Raw genomic sequence first — 15,861 nt, 5'->3', positions numbered from 1 at the left:
CAGGTTTATAACTTGTCCCAGAATGTGCAGGAGGATGATCTGCAGCACTTGCAGGTAAGACCCCTGTCCCTGCTCCTGCATCACTGGGGTGCCTGGGTTACACTCTGGAAAGGTGTTCTCACATTCATAGCAACAAAATGTTTCTCAGTTTCTCAGTTCTCATTTGGTTTTGTGGGCAGGAAGGAACAATCTCCTGAGTTGAAACCTGTCTTGCCTACGCGATCGTAGCGTGGCTCCTGGGGGCCTGGGTCCTTTGGCAGGGCAGCTGGTGGGACATTGACAGGAGGGACTGCCCCTGTCTCTGGGGTATGTGTCTTCCTCAAGGCTGGTTGCCTGTGGAGCTGTGAAGGCCATGCTTTGTGCCACAGTGGTGCTGAAGGGCACAGAGAGGCTGTTGAGAACGGAGGCTGTTAAGTCAGGAGACAAAAAGTGATTGAGAGAGGAGGTGGTGATGGTCTTCTGTTGTGTATGAGGCTGCTGCAAAGTGGAGGGCAGTATCTTTTCACATGTCCACACTGCCCAGGACCAGCTGTCATGGGTGGTGTGGCCATCAGAGAGGTTAAGTTGATTTCTTAATGACGAGGGTAGAGGAACAGACTGCGTAGGGTGGGTGTGGAGCACCCTTCACCAACCATCCATCAGAGAGGGTTAAGTTGATTTCCTGATGATGAGGGTAGAGCAGTGCTGAGCAGTCTGCATAGGGTGGGTGTGGAGCATCAACACAAACAGTCTGTAGCCCACACTGGCTTGTGTGTCCTCCCATGGGATTACACCAGCATTCCTTGTGGAGCAGAGACCCATCAGAGGCCATGACTGACCTGTGGTGCTGGAAACATGCAGTGCCTTGTAGCAGAGGGCTAAAATGACTCATGATAGGAAGGGATCATGGTTAGTTATCCATGTGTTGGCTGTACTCCTGCTGCTGTGAGCCTGTCTGTCTGCTGCTCCACGAGTAGGGGCAGTCAGTTCACTCCTTGGGCTGCAGCGATGAGGATGCTGGAGCTCCAAGTTGTGCTGTTCACATGCAGGACAGGATCTTTGGATTGAAAAGCCTCAAGAAACTGGGAACCAGTTTATAAACCTGGATATTGCCATCTGGTACTGGCTTGCTACAGGCGACCCTAAGGGTAATTACAGCCCAGACTGTTAGAGACAAGCAGCTAATGGGATTTTTGTGGCATACGTGTCCTGCCCATTTCCTGGCATTACCTCTAGCTTTCTCTTCTGGTCAGGTGGTGATTGATTGGTTGGCTAGGAGCTTAAAAAAAGGAAAGGAAAGAAAAGAAAAGAAAAAGCCCAGCTGGAAAAAATCAGCATTTGAAGTCATTTCAGTCAGTAAATATTTTTAACAATAATGCCTTTTTAATGTTAAACTTACCCAGTGCTGCTCTGATCTCTCAGTTTGGATTTTAAGGCATTGTTGTTTAAGAAGTTGACCCATTTTTAGGCATCTGTGAAATACATTATTGTATCTTCAGTTAGAAATTGTAGTCCAGAGAGACTGGAGAGCCTTCGAATCTTACTGGTAGGCTGGTCTTTGCACAGTGGGGGGTTCACAGGGAAAAATACTTACTTCTGAATTAATTTCCTCTTCTTCCTGGGCTGGTTAAAGAGAGCAGGGCTCCAGCAGTCCCCTGTGGCACGTGAAGTTCCTGGCTGGTATGAAAGCAACACCAAGCAACTGGTTTGAGCCATTTTTCACAGATTTAGCAGCCAAAAATTGTAAGCTGGGATGTTTCATGCCATGGCTCAGCACAGTGATTGTCCATACCAGCTCTGATGTGAGCTGAGAGCACACAGCCATCCAGCTTTAGTTCCAGCTTCTCCAACAGTGCTCTTAACCCCAGGACAGCCACTGTCCCTCATTGCTGTGCTGGTGGCCTGCAGCCCTCTGTGTGTCCATGCAGACTGCCAAGCTAATAGTCCTGTTGTCTTTCCCTTCTCTCCCCAGCTTTTCACTGAGTACGGCCGGCTGGCCATGGAGGAGACGTTCCTGAAGCCTTTCCAGGTGAGTCTGGGGTTCTCCACCAGCTCTCCCCTCTGTGGGAGGTGGCTTGGCCCCAAGCTGGTTGGCTTCACCACGAGGTGTCACTGCAGTTTGCAGGACCGGGAGGAGATGGGGATGCCTGGGGACCAGTTCAGCCCTGCATACATCCATTTCCTTCCTCTCTGAACCCTTGCCATCCCAAGAGCTCTGCCCTGTCCTGCCAGGCTTGGAAAGCCCCCAAGTTTTGTGGCAGGCTTGTCACACCAACTAGCTGGGGACTCTGGACAGCCTTTGCTTTGAGATGTTTGAACTTGCCATCCCTGGGAATCCCTGCTCCCAGCCAAACAAAAGGAGAGAGATTAGCTCAGAGCTCTCCTGGGTGACAGCAGATCTGTGGGAAGGCTTGGGTTAAGTGGGGTTTTAAGTTCAAAGAAGGGACATCTGTTCACCCTGCTGCTTCCCAACCCGTGGAAAGGTGGTGGTGAAAAAAGGGAGAGTGTTGGGCAGATGCCAGCTTGCTCTGGACACTGGAGCTGTGGCAGTTCCAGGGCTGGGAGGATAGTGGGCTCTGACATCCCCTTCCAAGAGGAGAAGGAATATGAGTGAAAAGAGACAAAATGAGGGGGAGGGGAGCAGAAGTTACCCCTTGAGAAGGGATGTCCAGCAGCCCACCAAAGCTCCAGCTCTTCTAATAGTTGTGATTTTGGATGGCTTTGATTACAGCTGCACAGAATCCAGTGTGCCTGGGAGGCTGGGAAGGTGGTTGAGCAGGGTTGGATGTTTTAGGGTGTCTGTGGGACCAGAGGTGAGCCGGGGAGCAGGTCCTCAGTGGATGGAGGGAGCGCTGCTGTGAGGTCCCCACACACCCTTAGGCTGCAGCAGAGCAGGGGTGGTAAGCAGAAGGAAAACACCTTCTGTGGGGCCCTGGTCTTCTCTTGTACAAGTTGTTCCTTTAACCAGAGGCTCTTTGGCAGTCCCAATGCCTTGGTCCAGCTTCCAGCTGGCACCCACAGTAGGTTAGGTGGTAGCTCATGAGCTTCCCAAAGTAGGAAATAGCAGAGAGAGCAAAACATGCTGTAAAAATGGGACTGATACTTGGGAGTGGGTGACTGTTTGCTTTTGCCTTCCAACATAAAAACAGATTGGTCATCCTCACCACCATCCTGTAAGACTTGAGGTGTTTGCAGGGGTCAGGGAGTGGAAATAAAAGGTTAAAAACTGCAACAAGTGGACAAATAGAAATTTTGGGGAGCTTTGAGGGAATAGCTGATGCTGGCACGGGCAGGTGACTGATGAACGGTGTGAAAGCTACTGGTATGAGACTTCTAGCAGCAAGAGCTAGGAGGAAATTGTAATGTGGTACACAAAAAAGCCAGGCATTAAATAAATATGCCTGTTCCTTATTGAAAAACTATGAGGCTCCTGTAGCCAGACATTTGAGTGAAAGTGAAATACTTCATCAGTTAAAAGGAGGTTGTAAGGGGAAACTTTTAAATATGCTTAAGTCATTAGGACTGGATAATAGGCTCTGATTTTACCAAGGACTGTTAATTGCTCTCACAGCTGTCTGGATAGCCAGCCTTGTCACACAATCCCATTATCAGTTTTTAAAAGCCCATGAGTTTGGTTGATAAAGGTGACTGTCACCATGATAGTTGCCTTCCCTAAGCCTTATCTCCCTAGGACGCTGATTAAACACAAGCTAACGACGTACCCAGCCAGCGTTGTCTGGTCTAATCCATTGTAAATGGATTAAAAACTCATTAACTGATAGATGATGGAGCATGAGGAACTGATTTTAATAGGGCAGCATCATCCTTCAGAAGTGTTTCCTTGGGGATCCCCCCCCCAGGGTCTCTCTGTCATTAGTGACCTTTGTGGGGGTGACAAAACGTGGTGGGAGGGCGGGTGGTGATGTGCCCAGGTGAGAAGGGAGCTCTGTCCCCATCACAAAGCAGGCTTCTTCCTCTGAAACCTGTTTTGAAGGTGGGATGAATGGTTTAGTTGAGGAGCAGGAGAAGGGTGATGGCAAATTTATGACACTTTTCCAGCAGCAAATAAATCAATAAACCACTTCTCCAGCAGCAAATAAATAAATAAACTCCTTTTCCAGTGGCAAATAAATAAATAAACCACTCTTCCAGTGGGGAGGACAAGGCAGTGGTGCAACTCAGTCTCTGCAGCACAGCCTGGACAAAGTTGATCTAGAAACAATGACCATGCTGTTAATGAGGGAGCAATTAAATGGTTAGGATGGCTTAAGGAGAGGTGTGCTGCTGGGCTCCTCTGGTAGCTGCAGGCTTTAAATCTGTCTCTTTTTGCAGAGGAGGGTTTAGAGCTTGAGTTCCTGGGTGAGGATCCAGGCCTCAAACATGCCAAACCTCTTTTGTCCTTAAAATATGGGAATCTGTAGAGCCTCTGGCAAAGAGCTGCTGTGGGGAAACACTGCTGAGCAGGGAGTGCATGGAAAGTGTTGGTAGTGACCCTGTTGTGTTGATCCTGCTGGAAGGGAAGTAATCCTTGGCCATGGAAAATGAAGATTTCCCTTTGGCTCCCTCCTCTTCACAGTGTCTCCCCATGCTGAAACCATCCCCCACACCCTCACCAGACACCAGTCCTGGTTCCTCAGCTCTGTGTGCTGCCTGGCGCTGGGCTGGAGGGGCCAAGTGGAGGGTTATGAGACATGGTAAGGACAGCACATCCAGAACAATTTAGTTGAGGAAAAAAAAAGGAGTACAATTCCAGAATCAAACAGCCCAAGGCATGCAAAATGTGTCTGTGGAAAAGTCCTAAACATGGACACATCCCTTAACCATCCCAGGGCTGTAGGAAGAACAGCATGTCCCAAAACAGCTAACTGGGTGCAGTTGGGAACGGCCAGCTCACTGTTCTCTCTCTCTCTCCTCTTTTTAACCTTCCCTGGTGTTTTATGGAAGAGGGAGAAGGAGGGGAAATATTTTTTCCCTCCCTCCTCTAAATTTTTTGTTCTAAACATAGCCAATTTTTAGGGAAATTCCAATGAAATAACTTGCACTTGCTGACCTGCTGATTCCTGTGCGTGAGAGGAGCCCTGGCACCCCTGCCAAGAGCCCTCCTGAGTTTCAGCAGTCAGGGCTTCCCCCTCCAAACCATGTCTTGGTTACATGGGATGTCAGATCCTTGCACAGATGAGGAACAGGAGACAGGATTTTTTTCTGAAAACATCTTTTTTTTTTTACAAGATGAAAAGTTTGACCGCGCTGGTATTTATTTATTTATTGCACAGGCACTTTGAATGCCTCAATAAAGATCACAAAAGCCAGTGATTTCTTCTTTGCCTTCGTTATCCCCCATCTGCTTCTCATTAAAAGTCTGTCTGGAAGGCTGCCCAGTGAAAAAGGCTGAAAAAATGAGCCTGTAAAATTCCCATAGGATGGAACTAAATGTGGCTGGAATTAGGGAGCTCGTTGCCTTTTGTCCTGGTTTAGCAAACGTCTCTCTCTCTCTTGGTTTGCAGTTTAAATACTCAGCTCTGTTTATCAAGCTAGAGCCTCAAACTGTCCCCCAACACCCCAAAGCAAACCCATACAGCACTCCTGGGCTTGCTCCCTGCTTCCCCCTTGCAGGACACGGCCCCCCATGCAGCGAGACTGTGCAGTCTTAGCACAGATGACCCTGTGCAGAGGGGTTATTTCTCCCAGTAAAGGGGTGAGGTGCTGGGCAGAGACTCAGGGACAGGTCTTGTCATGATGTGAAGGTCGGGGGGGTCGGAGGGGCTCCTGAACTCCCTTGTGAAACCCTTTTTGGGAGCATAGAGCAGCGTTACGCCTCACGTGCCGCTCCTGGTCCTGCAGTTAGCAGCAAACACCACAGCAACACCCTCAAAAGAGGAGTTTCCCCAAGCTGGTACCTTTGACTCATGTATGGCACTCACCCTGCTGTGTTTGTCTCTCTTTCCCAGTCCCTCATATTCCTGGTTCGTGACTGGAGCTTCCCCTATGAGTTTTCCTATGGATCCGACGGTGGCGCGAGGTTTTTGGAGAAGCGGCTGAAGGTGGGTTTGTTTAATGAGCAGTGCTAATTAAACTGGGGGTACACTCATGGGTGATGGAGGGCTCGTGCCCCATCACAGCAGCTTGTGCTGCCATCACCTGTGTGGGTGCAGACCTTGATTTGGGGAACAGCCGATCCCTGAGCAGGAAGCACCCGTACCAGGGAGGGTCTAGCTGGGTGGCCAGAGCGCTGGCTGTTAGGTGTGAACTGGTCTGCAGGGATACTGGTTATGGCCACACTTATCCAGTGCCTTAAAATCAGGGAAGAGTCATTCCAGGGGGCTGAATTTCCTTGCCATTTTCAGCAGAGGCTTCTTCCCAAGCCCAGGCTCCTGGGGGGCAGTTGGGAGAGGCATTTGGGATGGGAGTCAGCAGATTTGCCAGAGCCCAGCCCCCATGTTTCTGTAATAGGTAGTTGTGCAGTTAAACTGATGGGTGAGGGTTCTGCTGGGATTAACCAGGAAATGCATGGAGGATTTGGTAGTGGAGAGACCTAATTAAAGAGGAGACAAGAAAGGCTCTGGTGGGAAATCCCAAATGCTTTTGGATTCCAGTCATACATGGCCATGCACATTTTCCAAGCGATAATAACATGCCCCAAGGCATGTGGTCAGAGATACGCTGGTTCCTTGGTCGCTGGAAGAGCCTTGTCTTTGTCCTCCTCCTGTGTACCCCTTTGGGATGTCCTTTGGTGTTGCTTTTCCCCTCTGTAAGCAGCCATAGCATGGAGCACTCAGTGCTCCTGCCAGCACCACTGGCCCAGCCTTACCGGTGTCCCCATTGGAAGGAAACCCCCTTGACCCCAAACTGGTCTGTTACAGGTCTCTGGAAATCAGCATGAGGAGCTGCAGAATGTCAGAAAGCACATCCATTCCTGCTTCACCAAAATCTCCTGCTTCCTCTTGCCTCACCCAGGCCTGAAAGTCGCCACCAACCCTAATTTTGATGGAAAGCTGAAAGGTACAATGCTAAAAGTGCTTTTTAAGCAGATCCTTAGTTGCCCTGGCAGACTGTCCTGCTGGTTCCTGAAACCTCCATTAGTATTTTCCATAAATAAACCCCCTTCTGGATCCCCCTTCTGATGACGTTACACGTGCTGAGCTCGTTCTTCTGAATCCAGCAGCTGTTTGTTGCCAGATGCATTTACCAGAAGACAAGAAGTGAAGGCATAAAGGTGTGGGAGACCAAAACAAGGTTTGGGAGGTCAGGAAGGTCTCAAGAGCCGCTGGCAGAATGTCCTGTTTGGACAGACAGCTGCTGAGCAGCCAGGGAAAGGCAGGGAAGAGAGAGGAAGTTACAGACGTGTTAAACCTGTGATTAACCCATTACCTCTTGGCTGCAATGCAGCACAGGTGCTGGAAGGGTGCAAGGCTGGTTCCACAAGCTCTCAAGGGAACGTTATTTCCCCTTGAAAAGCTTTCCAAGGAATATTTAATCTTGCTGATTCATCTGATGAGAGGTTTCCCTACAGGTCAGGCTTAGGGGGAAGGTAAAATGGCCATGCTGAGATTCTCCACCCTCAAATGAGCCACTTCACGCTGTTGTTTTGATCCAGCTGCTTACCAGCATCACTGGTTACAGGTTGCTTGTGATACTGGTGCTAGAGAAGGTGGCCCATCAGCTACTTAAAATAAATCACTGGCACAGGTTGCCCAGAGAGGTGGTGGAGGCCCCATCCCTGGAGACACCCAAGGTCAGGCTGGATGGGGCTCTGAGCGACCTGCTCTAGTGAAGATGTCCCTGCTCACTGCAGGGTGGGACTGGTTGGGCTCTGAAGGTCCCTTCCCACCCAACAAATCCTGTGATGCTGTGATTCTAAATCATCAGACAGAGATGCTGCTTTTTCTCTGGCTTTGGCTGGTGGTCGGGACAGTGAGGCAGCCAGGGAAGGAGTGCTGGTGGCAACCAAGCAGATCTCTGCCAGTTCCCCCTTAATCTCAGGTGCTGAACCACTGGTGTGTGCAGAGCTGGTGTAGGAGTTGTCAGCAGCTTTTTGATACCCATTTGCTTCTTCCCTCTGAGCTGTGTGCAGCTTTTTGTGCTCTGATGGAGGAAATGTGGGGAAGTGGCCCCTCTCACCCTACCTTCCACATGCCTGGCTGTGGCATCAGCTTTTTCATCTCCAGTTTAATTTAGATGGCAATAAATGGGTGCCAGACACTGTGAAGCCATAAGAAGGACTGTTAGGAGATGAGCCTGCCTCTGCTGATGTGACACAAGCAGTTTATGGATGCCTCAGATGTTGCCCTGTGCCAGCTCTGGGCTTTGGTGAAGGGGCCAGGCTGGTAGGAGCAGAGATGATCCCTGTGCCTGTACCCAGCACCTCATAGCTTGGAAAAGCTTTAAAATGCTTCACAACAAGAATTTCCCTCGTGGGTTCACTGAGGACCAAGAACTCAGCACAGAAAGTCTCTGCTGGCACAGGAGGTGGCAGGGATGAAATCCAGAGAGCTCAGCCGTGGTGCTGTGGAGCAGAGCAGGGGGGAGGCACAGCATGTATCTCATCCCTGCACATGAGAGATCATGAGCTGCAGAGAATGTAGGTGTTTGGGCAAGATGTTCCTGCTCTCAGGCTCTCAGCATTGCTGCCATCAGCAAAAGCAGGTTGCTTTCCCCCTGTGCAGTCACGTTCCTGTTTGTGTGGGTATTTTCAAGCCTGTGATGCTGGCTTGTGGGTACATGTGCAGCTTACATCCCATCCATGGGTTAAGGAACCACTTAACCAGGCCCATCACTAAATTCCAGGCTGAGGCTTTGCCTCTCCTGCCCTTGTTTCATGTGCAGGCACAGTGCAGCACCGTTCTGAGAGGCTGGTACTGATGACTTGGGGTTTTGTTTCCAGAAATAGATGATGAGTTCATCAAGAACCTGAAGATCTTGATTCCTTGGCTTCTTAGCCCCGAGAGCCTGGATGTTAAGGAGATCAATGGAAACCACATCACCTGCAGAGGCCTTGTGGAGTATTTTAAGGTACCGGCTTGTTTATCTGAGGTGGAATTGTGGTCCTGCTGTGGTTCAAGGGGAAAGCAGCAGCAGGCAGGGCAGCTGGGGGAAACAATTATGGTCTAGCCAATAGTCCTGCCTCCCATCCTCACCCATTTGACCCATGTGAGGCCCAAGAAGCAGGCAGAGCTGTTCCCCCCATCCCCAGAGCGCTGAGGGCCAGGGGGAGGTAGGCTGAGGCCTGTGTTCCTGCTGCCTTTGGAAAAAGCTGATTTTTGTTGTCATGACTACTGGGGTGTTTTAAAGCAAGGCATCAGTGAGTAATTCTCACCACCTACTCTCCAAGGCTACCTGACTCTGGCTCCTTCTCCTTGGCTGAGGGACAGAGGTAGGTGCAAACCCAGTGGCAGAGATGCTTGGGGTGAGTGGTGGAGTGAGGGCCTGGAGTGTCTGACCCAGCCCCCCCAAGGAGTCGACCTCAAGCCATGCTACACAGCAGAGCATCCCCTGCTGAAGCCACCTTGTGCCAGGAACATCCTCTTCTTCTGTGCCTTTAGCTCCTGCTCAGCTGTCTCTGGGGGTGTTTGGATGCTGCATTCAGTGGGATTTCAGTTTCCATGCCTCTTTTGCAGGCCTACATCAAGATCTACCAGGGGGAAGAACTGCCACACCCCAAGTCGATGCTACAGGTACGTGAGCGTGCGCTGGGAGCTGCTGGGCTGGCAGCTGCTGGGCTTTCATGGGCTGTAATTACCATTGATTTCCAATTAATTGTCAGGTTAATTGTCAGAGGTGCCCACGTGGGCAGCAGCTGCAGGGCTGCAGCTCCGCTCGCCGAGCCGGGCGGCTTTTTGGGAGGTTGGTGCTGTAGCTGTTTACATATATTGAGCCTTTTATCTGTTTCCTTGCTGTTTCCCACAGCCAGAGCCAAAGTTTTCATTGCTCTGGGTAGGAATCCTGCCTCCACACAGGCTTCTGCCTGGGGACACTGAGGAGACAGGACGTGTACATTCAGGAGGATCTTTTTGGCACTGGGGGGTTACTCTAAAACGAGCTCTAAACATGCCAGTTAATTCTGTACACATGCACTGGAGTACTGTGCACACATCTTGGCTGTGTCCACATCTAGAACATGGGCACCCAGGGGCTTCTCACCCCATCTTTTGGCAGCTAAACTCTGTACCCCCTTTGCCCTTCTTGCAGGCCACAGCAGAAGCCAACAACTTAGCAGCGGTTGCCACTGCCAAAGACACCTACAGCAGGAGAATGGAAGAGGTGGGTGATTTCACAGCTCTCCTGTCCTTGGGAGGAGACATCCCTGCTTGGGTTCCTGGTAAAAAAGGGTCCTCTGTGGCCTTGGCCAGGGCTGGTGACAGTTCTGCACGCTCAGGGGCTGGGAGAGGGTCTGTGGTGGAAAGGGGGCTTTATTGTGGGCTGGAGGAGAGCAATGCCTGGTCAGTGTCTCAGGGGATAGGGGAGGGAGATGGACAAGTGGTGGCTGTTTCATCCCATGGCAGCTTTTCACTGACCATGTGGTTTCTGCTGAATTCACATCCTCTTCCCAGTGTGTCCCCCCAAAATGTGATGCAGCAGGGTGGTGCTCAGGAGGGGGTGCTTACCTGTGCCCTGCCCTGTCAGCCCAGCTCTCCAATCCACTGAGGGGGTGGTTGGGCTGTTCTGAGGTGAAGCTCAGACCCAGGCTTGCCTCCAGCCACTTCCAAGCCCCAGAATAGCAGATTGCTGCCTCTTGGCAGGAAAAAGGTACAGAGCTTCATGGCCAAGCTGCCTGTGGGCTGCCCTGGCCCTCAAACTCGTGTCTCCATACTCTGAAGCAGAAGGAAAATGCTGTGGAGTTTCCAGCTCCACAGGATTGGGGGTCATGCTGGGCAGTGTAGCTCTGTCCTTGGTGTTACCAGAGATCAGTTTGGGCCGTGAGGGGTTGAGTGGGGGGAGCCGTGGGCCGCAGCTTCTCCATGCAGACACCAGTTCTAAGCAGCACCTCGCAGAGCTGTCCCAGCTGGACACACGCAGTCGTGGAGGCTCTTCCTGTGGCAGCTCAGCCCAGGAGCTGCAGGTTGGCTGCTGAGGTTTCTGGAGCGATGTGGGGGGGGGGCCTGTGTTTCCCACGCAGGTCTGTGGTGGGGACAAACCCTTCCTGGCACCCAGTGACCTCCAGAGCAAACACGTGGAGCTGAAGGAGGAGGCCGTGAAGCTGTTCCGCGGGGTGAAGAAGATGGGCGGGGAGGAGTTCAGCCGCCGCTACCTCCAGCAGCTGGAGGCCGAGATAGACGAGCTCTACATCCAGTACATCAAGCACAACGACAGCAAGAACATCTTCCACGCCGCCCGCACCCCCGCCACCCTCTTCGTGGTCATCTTCATCACCTACGTGCTCGCTGGCGTCACCGGCTTCATCGGCTTGGACATCATAGCCAGTCTGTGCAACATGATCATGGGCTTGACACTTATCACACTGTGTACCTGGGCTTATATCAGATACTCTGGGGAGTACAGAGAACTGGGCGCAGTAATAGACCAAGTGGCTGCAGCGTTATGGGACCAGGTAGGATAAAGAGCTTTGGATTTAAAGCAACCCCCAACCCCACCAAACAATCCCCACCTCCCACACCCCCCAAGTTCTCCAGGCTTTTCCTCCCCCCCACCCCTCTCTGAATTTGTAGTTGGGTTTTGGGTCGGTTGGTAGATGCTCTGGATGGGGGATCCCTGCGCAGATCCAGCTGCTCGAGCTGGTGGGGCTGGGATCAGTGAGGAAGACCTGTGTCCTCGTCTTCTTCAGTCAGCAGGGTGAGGAGTTTTAAGCTGTTCCTTAGACTTTGTACCAGATGGGGAAAGTAGGGGCAGAGGGAATGTTTCCAGGTCAGTTTGGGGAGTTGATTGAAGGGGGAGACGCCCAAGGGCCGGGATGGGTTTTGGAGCAGGAGCGATCAGCAGGGATGGAGCTGTGTGCCAACCTCCCTTCCCCTGCTTGAGCCTGTGACTCTGAATCCTGCCCTGTGTGAAAAAGGGCTGGGTAGGTCCAGGATAGGGATGAGGAACCTCAGACCAAACCCTTTCCTTCTTTCTTCTCTCCCATCATCTCACCCATGACCCAATGTGAGGTTGTGGAGCCCAGCACCTTGCAGCAATGGGGCAGCTTCCCCTAGGGTCCCACAGGGCTGGGATTCTCCCAGCCAGGGGCTGTTCTCCTCGTGTGGCTGTCGATAAGAACAGCCTGTAGCTCTCTCCTGGCTCAGGGCAGGGATTCTGGCTCTCCCTGGCTCTGCCAGAGCCCAAGGCTGGGTCTCAGCTCTGCCTTGGCCGGGTCACCGCGCAGCCCACGCCGCGGTATTTTTAACACTCACTCTTTCCTGTTCCCCTTGTGCTGCAGCCCTTCCCTCTCCCCATGGCTGCCAGGGAAAGCCCAGGCCCTGCAGCCTCCCCCAGCCCCACTTCACCCCAGCCAGGAACCACAGCTTAAGCTTAAAGCGTGGCACTGGCCTCCTGCTCCTCACAGGGCAGAGCTGGGCTGAGCTCCGTGTTTGCTGGACCCTCAGGAGCCACTGGCCACAGCCATGGGGTTTATTCCTGTTCCCATTCCCCACAGCTTCACCTACTCCTTCCCTGTGGTTAACCCCCTGCTTGCTGATCCAGAGTGACCCCATTTGCCTGTTCCCCTTTGCTGTGCAGAGCCCTCCAGCTGGAGGTAAACACTCAGTTTTGGGAGGGGGGAACCCCAACCCTGCAGCATTTATTACTCAGTTCCCAGAGCTGGGCAGCAGCATTGCTCAGCTTGGCCACCTCTGAGGGCCAGCAGCCCCCTGGCTGCATCTCAGGTGGGTTCCATCCAGCATGTCTGGGTGGTGGCTGTTTGCTCAGGGACCCTTCCTGAGCCTTTGGAAGGTTCCAGCATATTTCAGCCCAGGTTTTACCTGTGCAGGAACCAGTGGGGAGGTTTAGAGCCGTAGTGAGAAGAGGCCAGAGCAGGACCCCAGAGCTGCTGCCCCCTCCCCCCACAAACCCTGTGCCCAGAGGGGAGGAAAATAGAAATAAAAGATGTGGAAGTTGCCTGAGCTGCCTCCCTCACCCAGCAGCCCCCGTGGGCCGGGCAGCACCCAGCTCTGCAGCCCAGCTGGGGCTGCTTCTTTCTGCCCAGGAAGCGCGATGCCCGCTGCCATCCGCGGGGCTCCATACCCAAGTGCCCTGGGAGGCTTCAAAGCCCTCCCAGCGCTCTCTTGTGGGAGCACTCGCTGTTCTGGGGGTGCTTGAATTCTACAATTAATATGACAATTCTACAATTAATATGACAATGGTGTTTGAATCAAGGCCAGGTTGGCTGGGGCCCTGGGCAGCCTTGTGTAGCTCCAGGCCTGGAGGTTGGTGTCCCTGCCAGTGCCAGGGGGTTGGAGCTCTGTGATCCCTGGGGTCCCTTCCAACCCAGACCAGTCTGTGATTCTATGATTCTGGGGTGCTTGGAGCCATGAGAGGGTCCTGCAAGAGGGGTGGTGAGCCCCCCACCCCGGGGGCACACAGCAGCAGTGGCACCAACGCGGGGCTGTGGCCAGAGGCGTGAGCCCTGCGCTCCCCTGAGCGGGCACGATACAGAGATGCTTTTTTTTTTCCCTTTTTCTTATCTTTTTTCCCCTTTCCCCCCCTGCTGCCTCTCCCCAGGGAAGCACGAATGAGGTAAGTAGCTCTCGGTCTCCCCCTCTCCCCCGCATGTGGCTCTGCTCGGCTCCCAGGGGCAGCGGAGCCGCGGGAGGGAGCGTCACACTCCCAGCTGCACGGTCCTGTCGCTGCCTTTGGGCTGGAGCAGGATGGGGTGGTGAGGGGTTGGGTGGGCTGTGAGGGTTCAGGCTGGTGTCCTGCCTGTGCCCTGTGAGGCAACTGCCCAGGCTGGGGGTTAACGGTGCTGCTGGAAGCCAAATGGGGGGAGAGATCTGGGCAGGGAGCAGGTTTGTTACCATGGGGACTCTCAGCTTCCTCCCAGCAGCAGTTCTGTGTGGGGTTTTCCTGCTGTGCTGAGGCCAAACCCAAACACTGGTTTGTTTTGGGGCACCACCACTTTAAAGAAAAAGTTAGTTAAAAGGGAGGGAACCCTCTTTACTCCTTCAGAGCCACACATGCCCAGCTGCCACAGGAAGTCTGACCTCTGGGGCTGGGGGCTTTGTCCCACCTTGTGCAAGAGCAGGAGGCAGAACAGGGGCTCTGCTGCTGCTCTGAACAAATGCAGCCAAGACAAAGCTCTGAGGTGTTGGGCATGGAAAAAAAAGGCCTAAAACCAGCACAAAACTGTAGGATTTGAAGGTGTGTTTTCAAGAGAGAAACCCAGAGAAGCTGCATGGAGTCTCCACCCAGCCAGGGCGTTCCCAAACAATCCCAAAATATTCACACACAAAGTCCCCACCTCCATTTCCTCCAACTCCTTTCGCCTCAAACACCTCCAGTGTCTTCTCAGCCCCCACCACCCTCCTCCTTCCTGCAGCTTCAGCCTCCCCTGCTTCCTCCAGTGCCTCCCACACAGGGGGACCAAACACCTGGCCCTGTGTTTGTCCCAGGCCACCGCTGCCCACTCGCCCTGAGCTGATCCCGACTTGTCGACACGCCCCAGGGCCCCAGCAGCAGCCCCAGGGGGAATTTGGTTGGGGTGTTTTCCCTTCCCCTTTTTTCTTCTGCTTCCCCCAATCACAAACTCACTTGAAATGGAACTGTCAGCGCTGCGCCAGCTGGTTGTCTGTACAGGAAGCACAGCCCACGGCCCACAGGGACAGGCGCTGCTGAGGTGACACCCCTTCCATCAATCACAGACTCACAGAGCCATTGGGGTTGGGAGGGACCTCCAGAGGTCCAACCCCCTGCCAAAGCAGGGTCCCTAGGACAGGGCACACAGGGCGGTGTCCAGACGGGGCTGGAATCTCTCCAGAGAAGGAGACTCCACACCCCCTGGGCAATGAAGTCACGTGGGGCTGCAGCCTGCTCCCCCCAATTTGCTGTGGAATGGGGGTAACCACCAGCCTCAGCCCTGGGCTTGCTGGTGATGCACAACAGGCACTAGGCAGGCTGCGAACAGGAAAAGGAAAAATTGGGAGGAAAACTACATCTGCAGCCACCTGCAGAACACTAAGGTAGAGGAGGCAGGTCCATAGTGAAGCTGCAACAGGCATCTTTCTGCCTCATGGCCACACGAAACGCTGAGGCAGCAGAAACTGACCCTCTCGAGAGCAAAACCTGTGGAGAAGCCCAACCCCGGCCAGTCCTCGGCTCAACACGGCTCCTGGGAGCCGCTCCCCAGCCCAGACCTCTGGAACTGTATCAGTCACAACCTGGGGCACAAACCAGACCGGGCTGGATCCTCCTGCCGCAGCGCGACCGTGAAGGCAGGAGCGGGTCGCGTGCGGCAGAGCCGAGGACGTGACCCGTTTCTCTCTCTCTCTCTCCTCCCCAGGCTTTGTACAAACTGTACAGCGCAGCAGCCACCCACAGACACTTGTACCACCACGCCTTCCCCACACAGAAAGCCGAGCCCGCCGAGGGCTCCGAGAGGAAGAAGGTGTGAGGCAGCCAGCCAGCCAGCCGCGCTCCCCGTCGGTGCATGAACGAGGCGCGGCCGTCTCATCCTGGGTTCAAACACTCCTCATCCTCATACCCATCACAAGCTGCTGCCGCGGAACAGGGAAGAGCGGAGAACGGGGAGGGGGGGTGTGTAAGGTGGTGCGGTGGGTTCTCTCCATGTGAGGGTGTCTGGGAGGGGGGAAGATGTGGGGGTGTTTTTCGTGGTGTTAATATGTACATACCGGTACTGCCGCAACTCCAAAGTGCTTTTAAGTTGGAATAGCCACCACCCACCCCAGCTAACTAACGAAGCCTTATTTCCACCTTCTTAATTAGTTATGAGGTCACTGA

At 53.3% G+C, this 15,861-nt stretch overlaps 1 protein-coding gene across 2 annotated transcripts in view; it reads left to right on the top strand.

Moving 5' to 3' along the window:
• Positions 1–15,514, top strand: part of ATL1 (atlastin GTPase 1) — a gene marked incomplete at both ends in the record, with an annotated part of 30,127 nt that extends 14,613 nt beyond the window's left edge. Inside the window, 10 exons of one of the 2 annotated variants that reach the window (XM_084270372.1) lie at positions 4–54; positions 1,952–2,008; positions 5,928–6,020; positions 6,840–6,978; positions 8,861–8,988; positions 9,594–9,650; positions 10,165–10,236; positions 11,093–11,524; positions 13,630–13,644; positions 15,404–15,514. In XM_084270372.1, coding sequence (XP_084126498.1) covers positions 4–54; positions 1,952–2,008; positions 5,928–6,020; positions 6,840–6,978; positions 8,861–8,988; positions 9,594–9,650; positions 10,165–10,236; positions 11,093–11,524; positions 13,630–13,644; positions 15,404–15,514 — 1,155 coding nt within the window. The remainder of the gene's footprint in view (positions 1–3; positions 55–1,951; positions 2,009–5,927; positions 6,021–6,839; positions 6,979–8,860; positions 8,989–9,593; positions 9,651–10,164; positions 10,237–11,092; positions 11,525–13,629; positions 13,645–15,403) is intronic. The other variant, XM_084270371.1, reaches the window with a different exon arrangement.
• Between the last annotated feature and the right edge of the window lie 347 nt (positions 15,515–15,861).

The sequence above is a fragment of the Gallinula chloropus genome (genome assembly GCF_964237585.1).
Source record: "Gallinula chloropus genome assembly, chromosome: 14".
Classification (NCBI taxonomy): domain Eukaryota; kingdom Metazoa; phylum Chordata; class Aves; order Gruiformes; family Rallidae; genus Gallinula; species Gallinula chloropus.
Note: the sequence above shows the minus strand (reverse complement) of the source record. Positions and strands in the feature narration are given on the sequence as shown.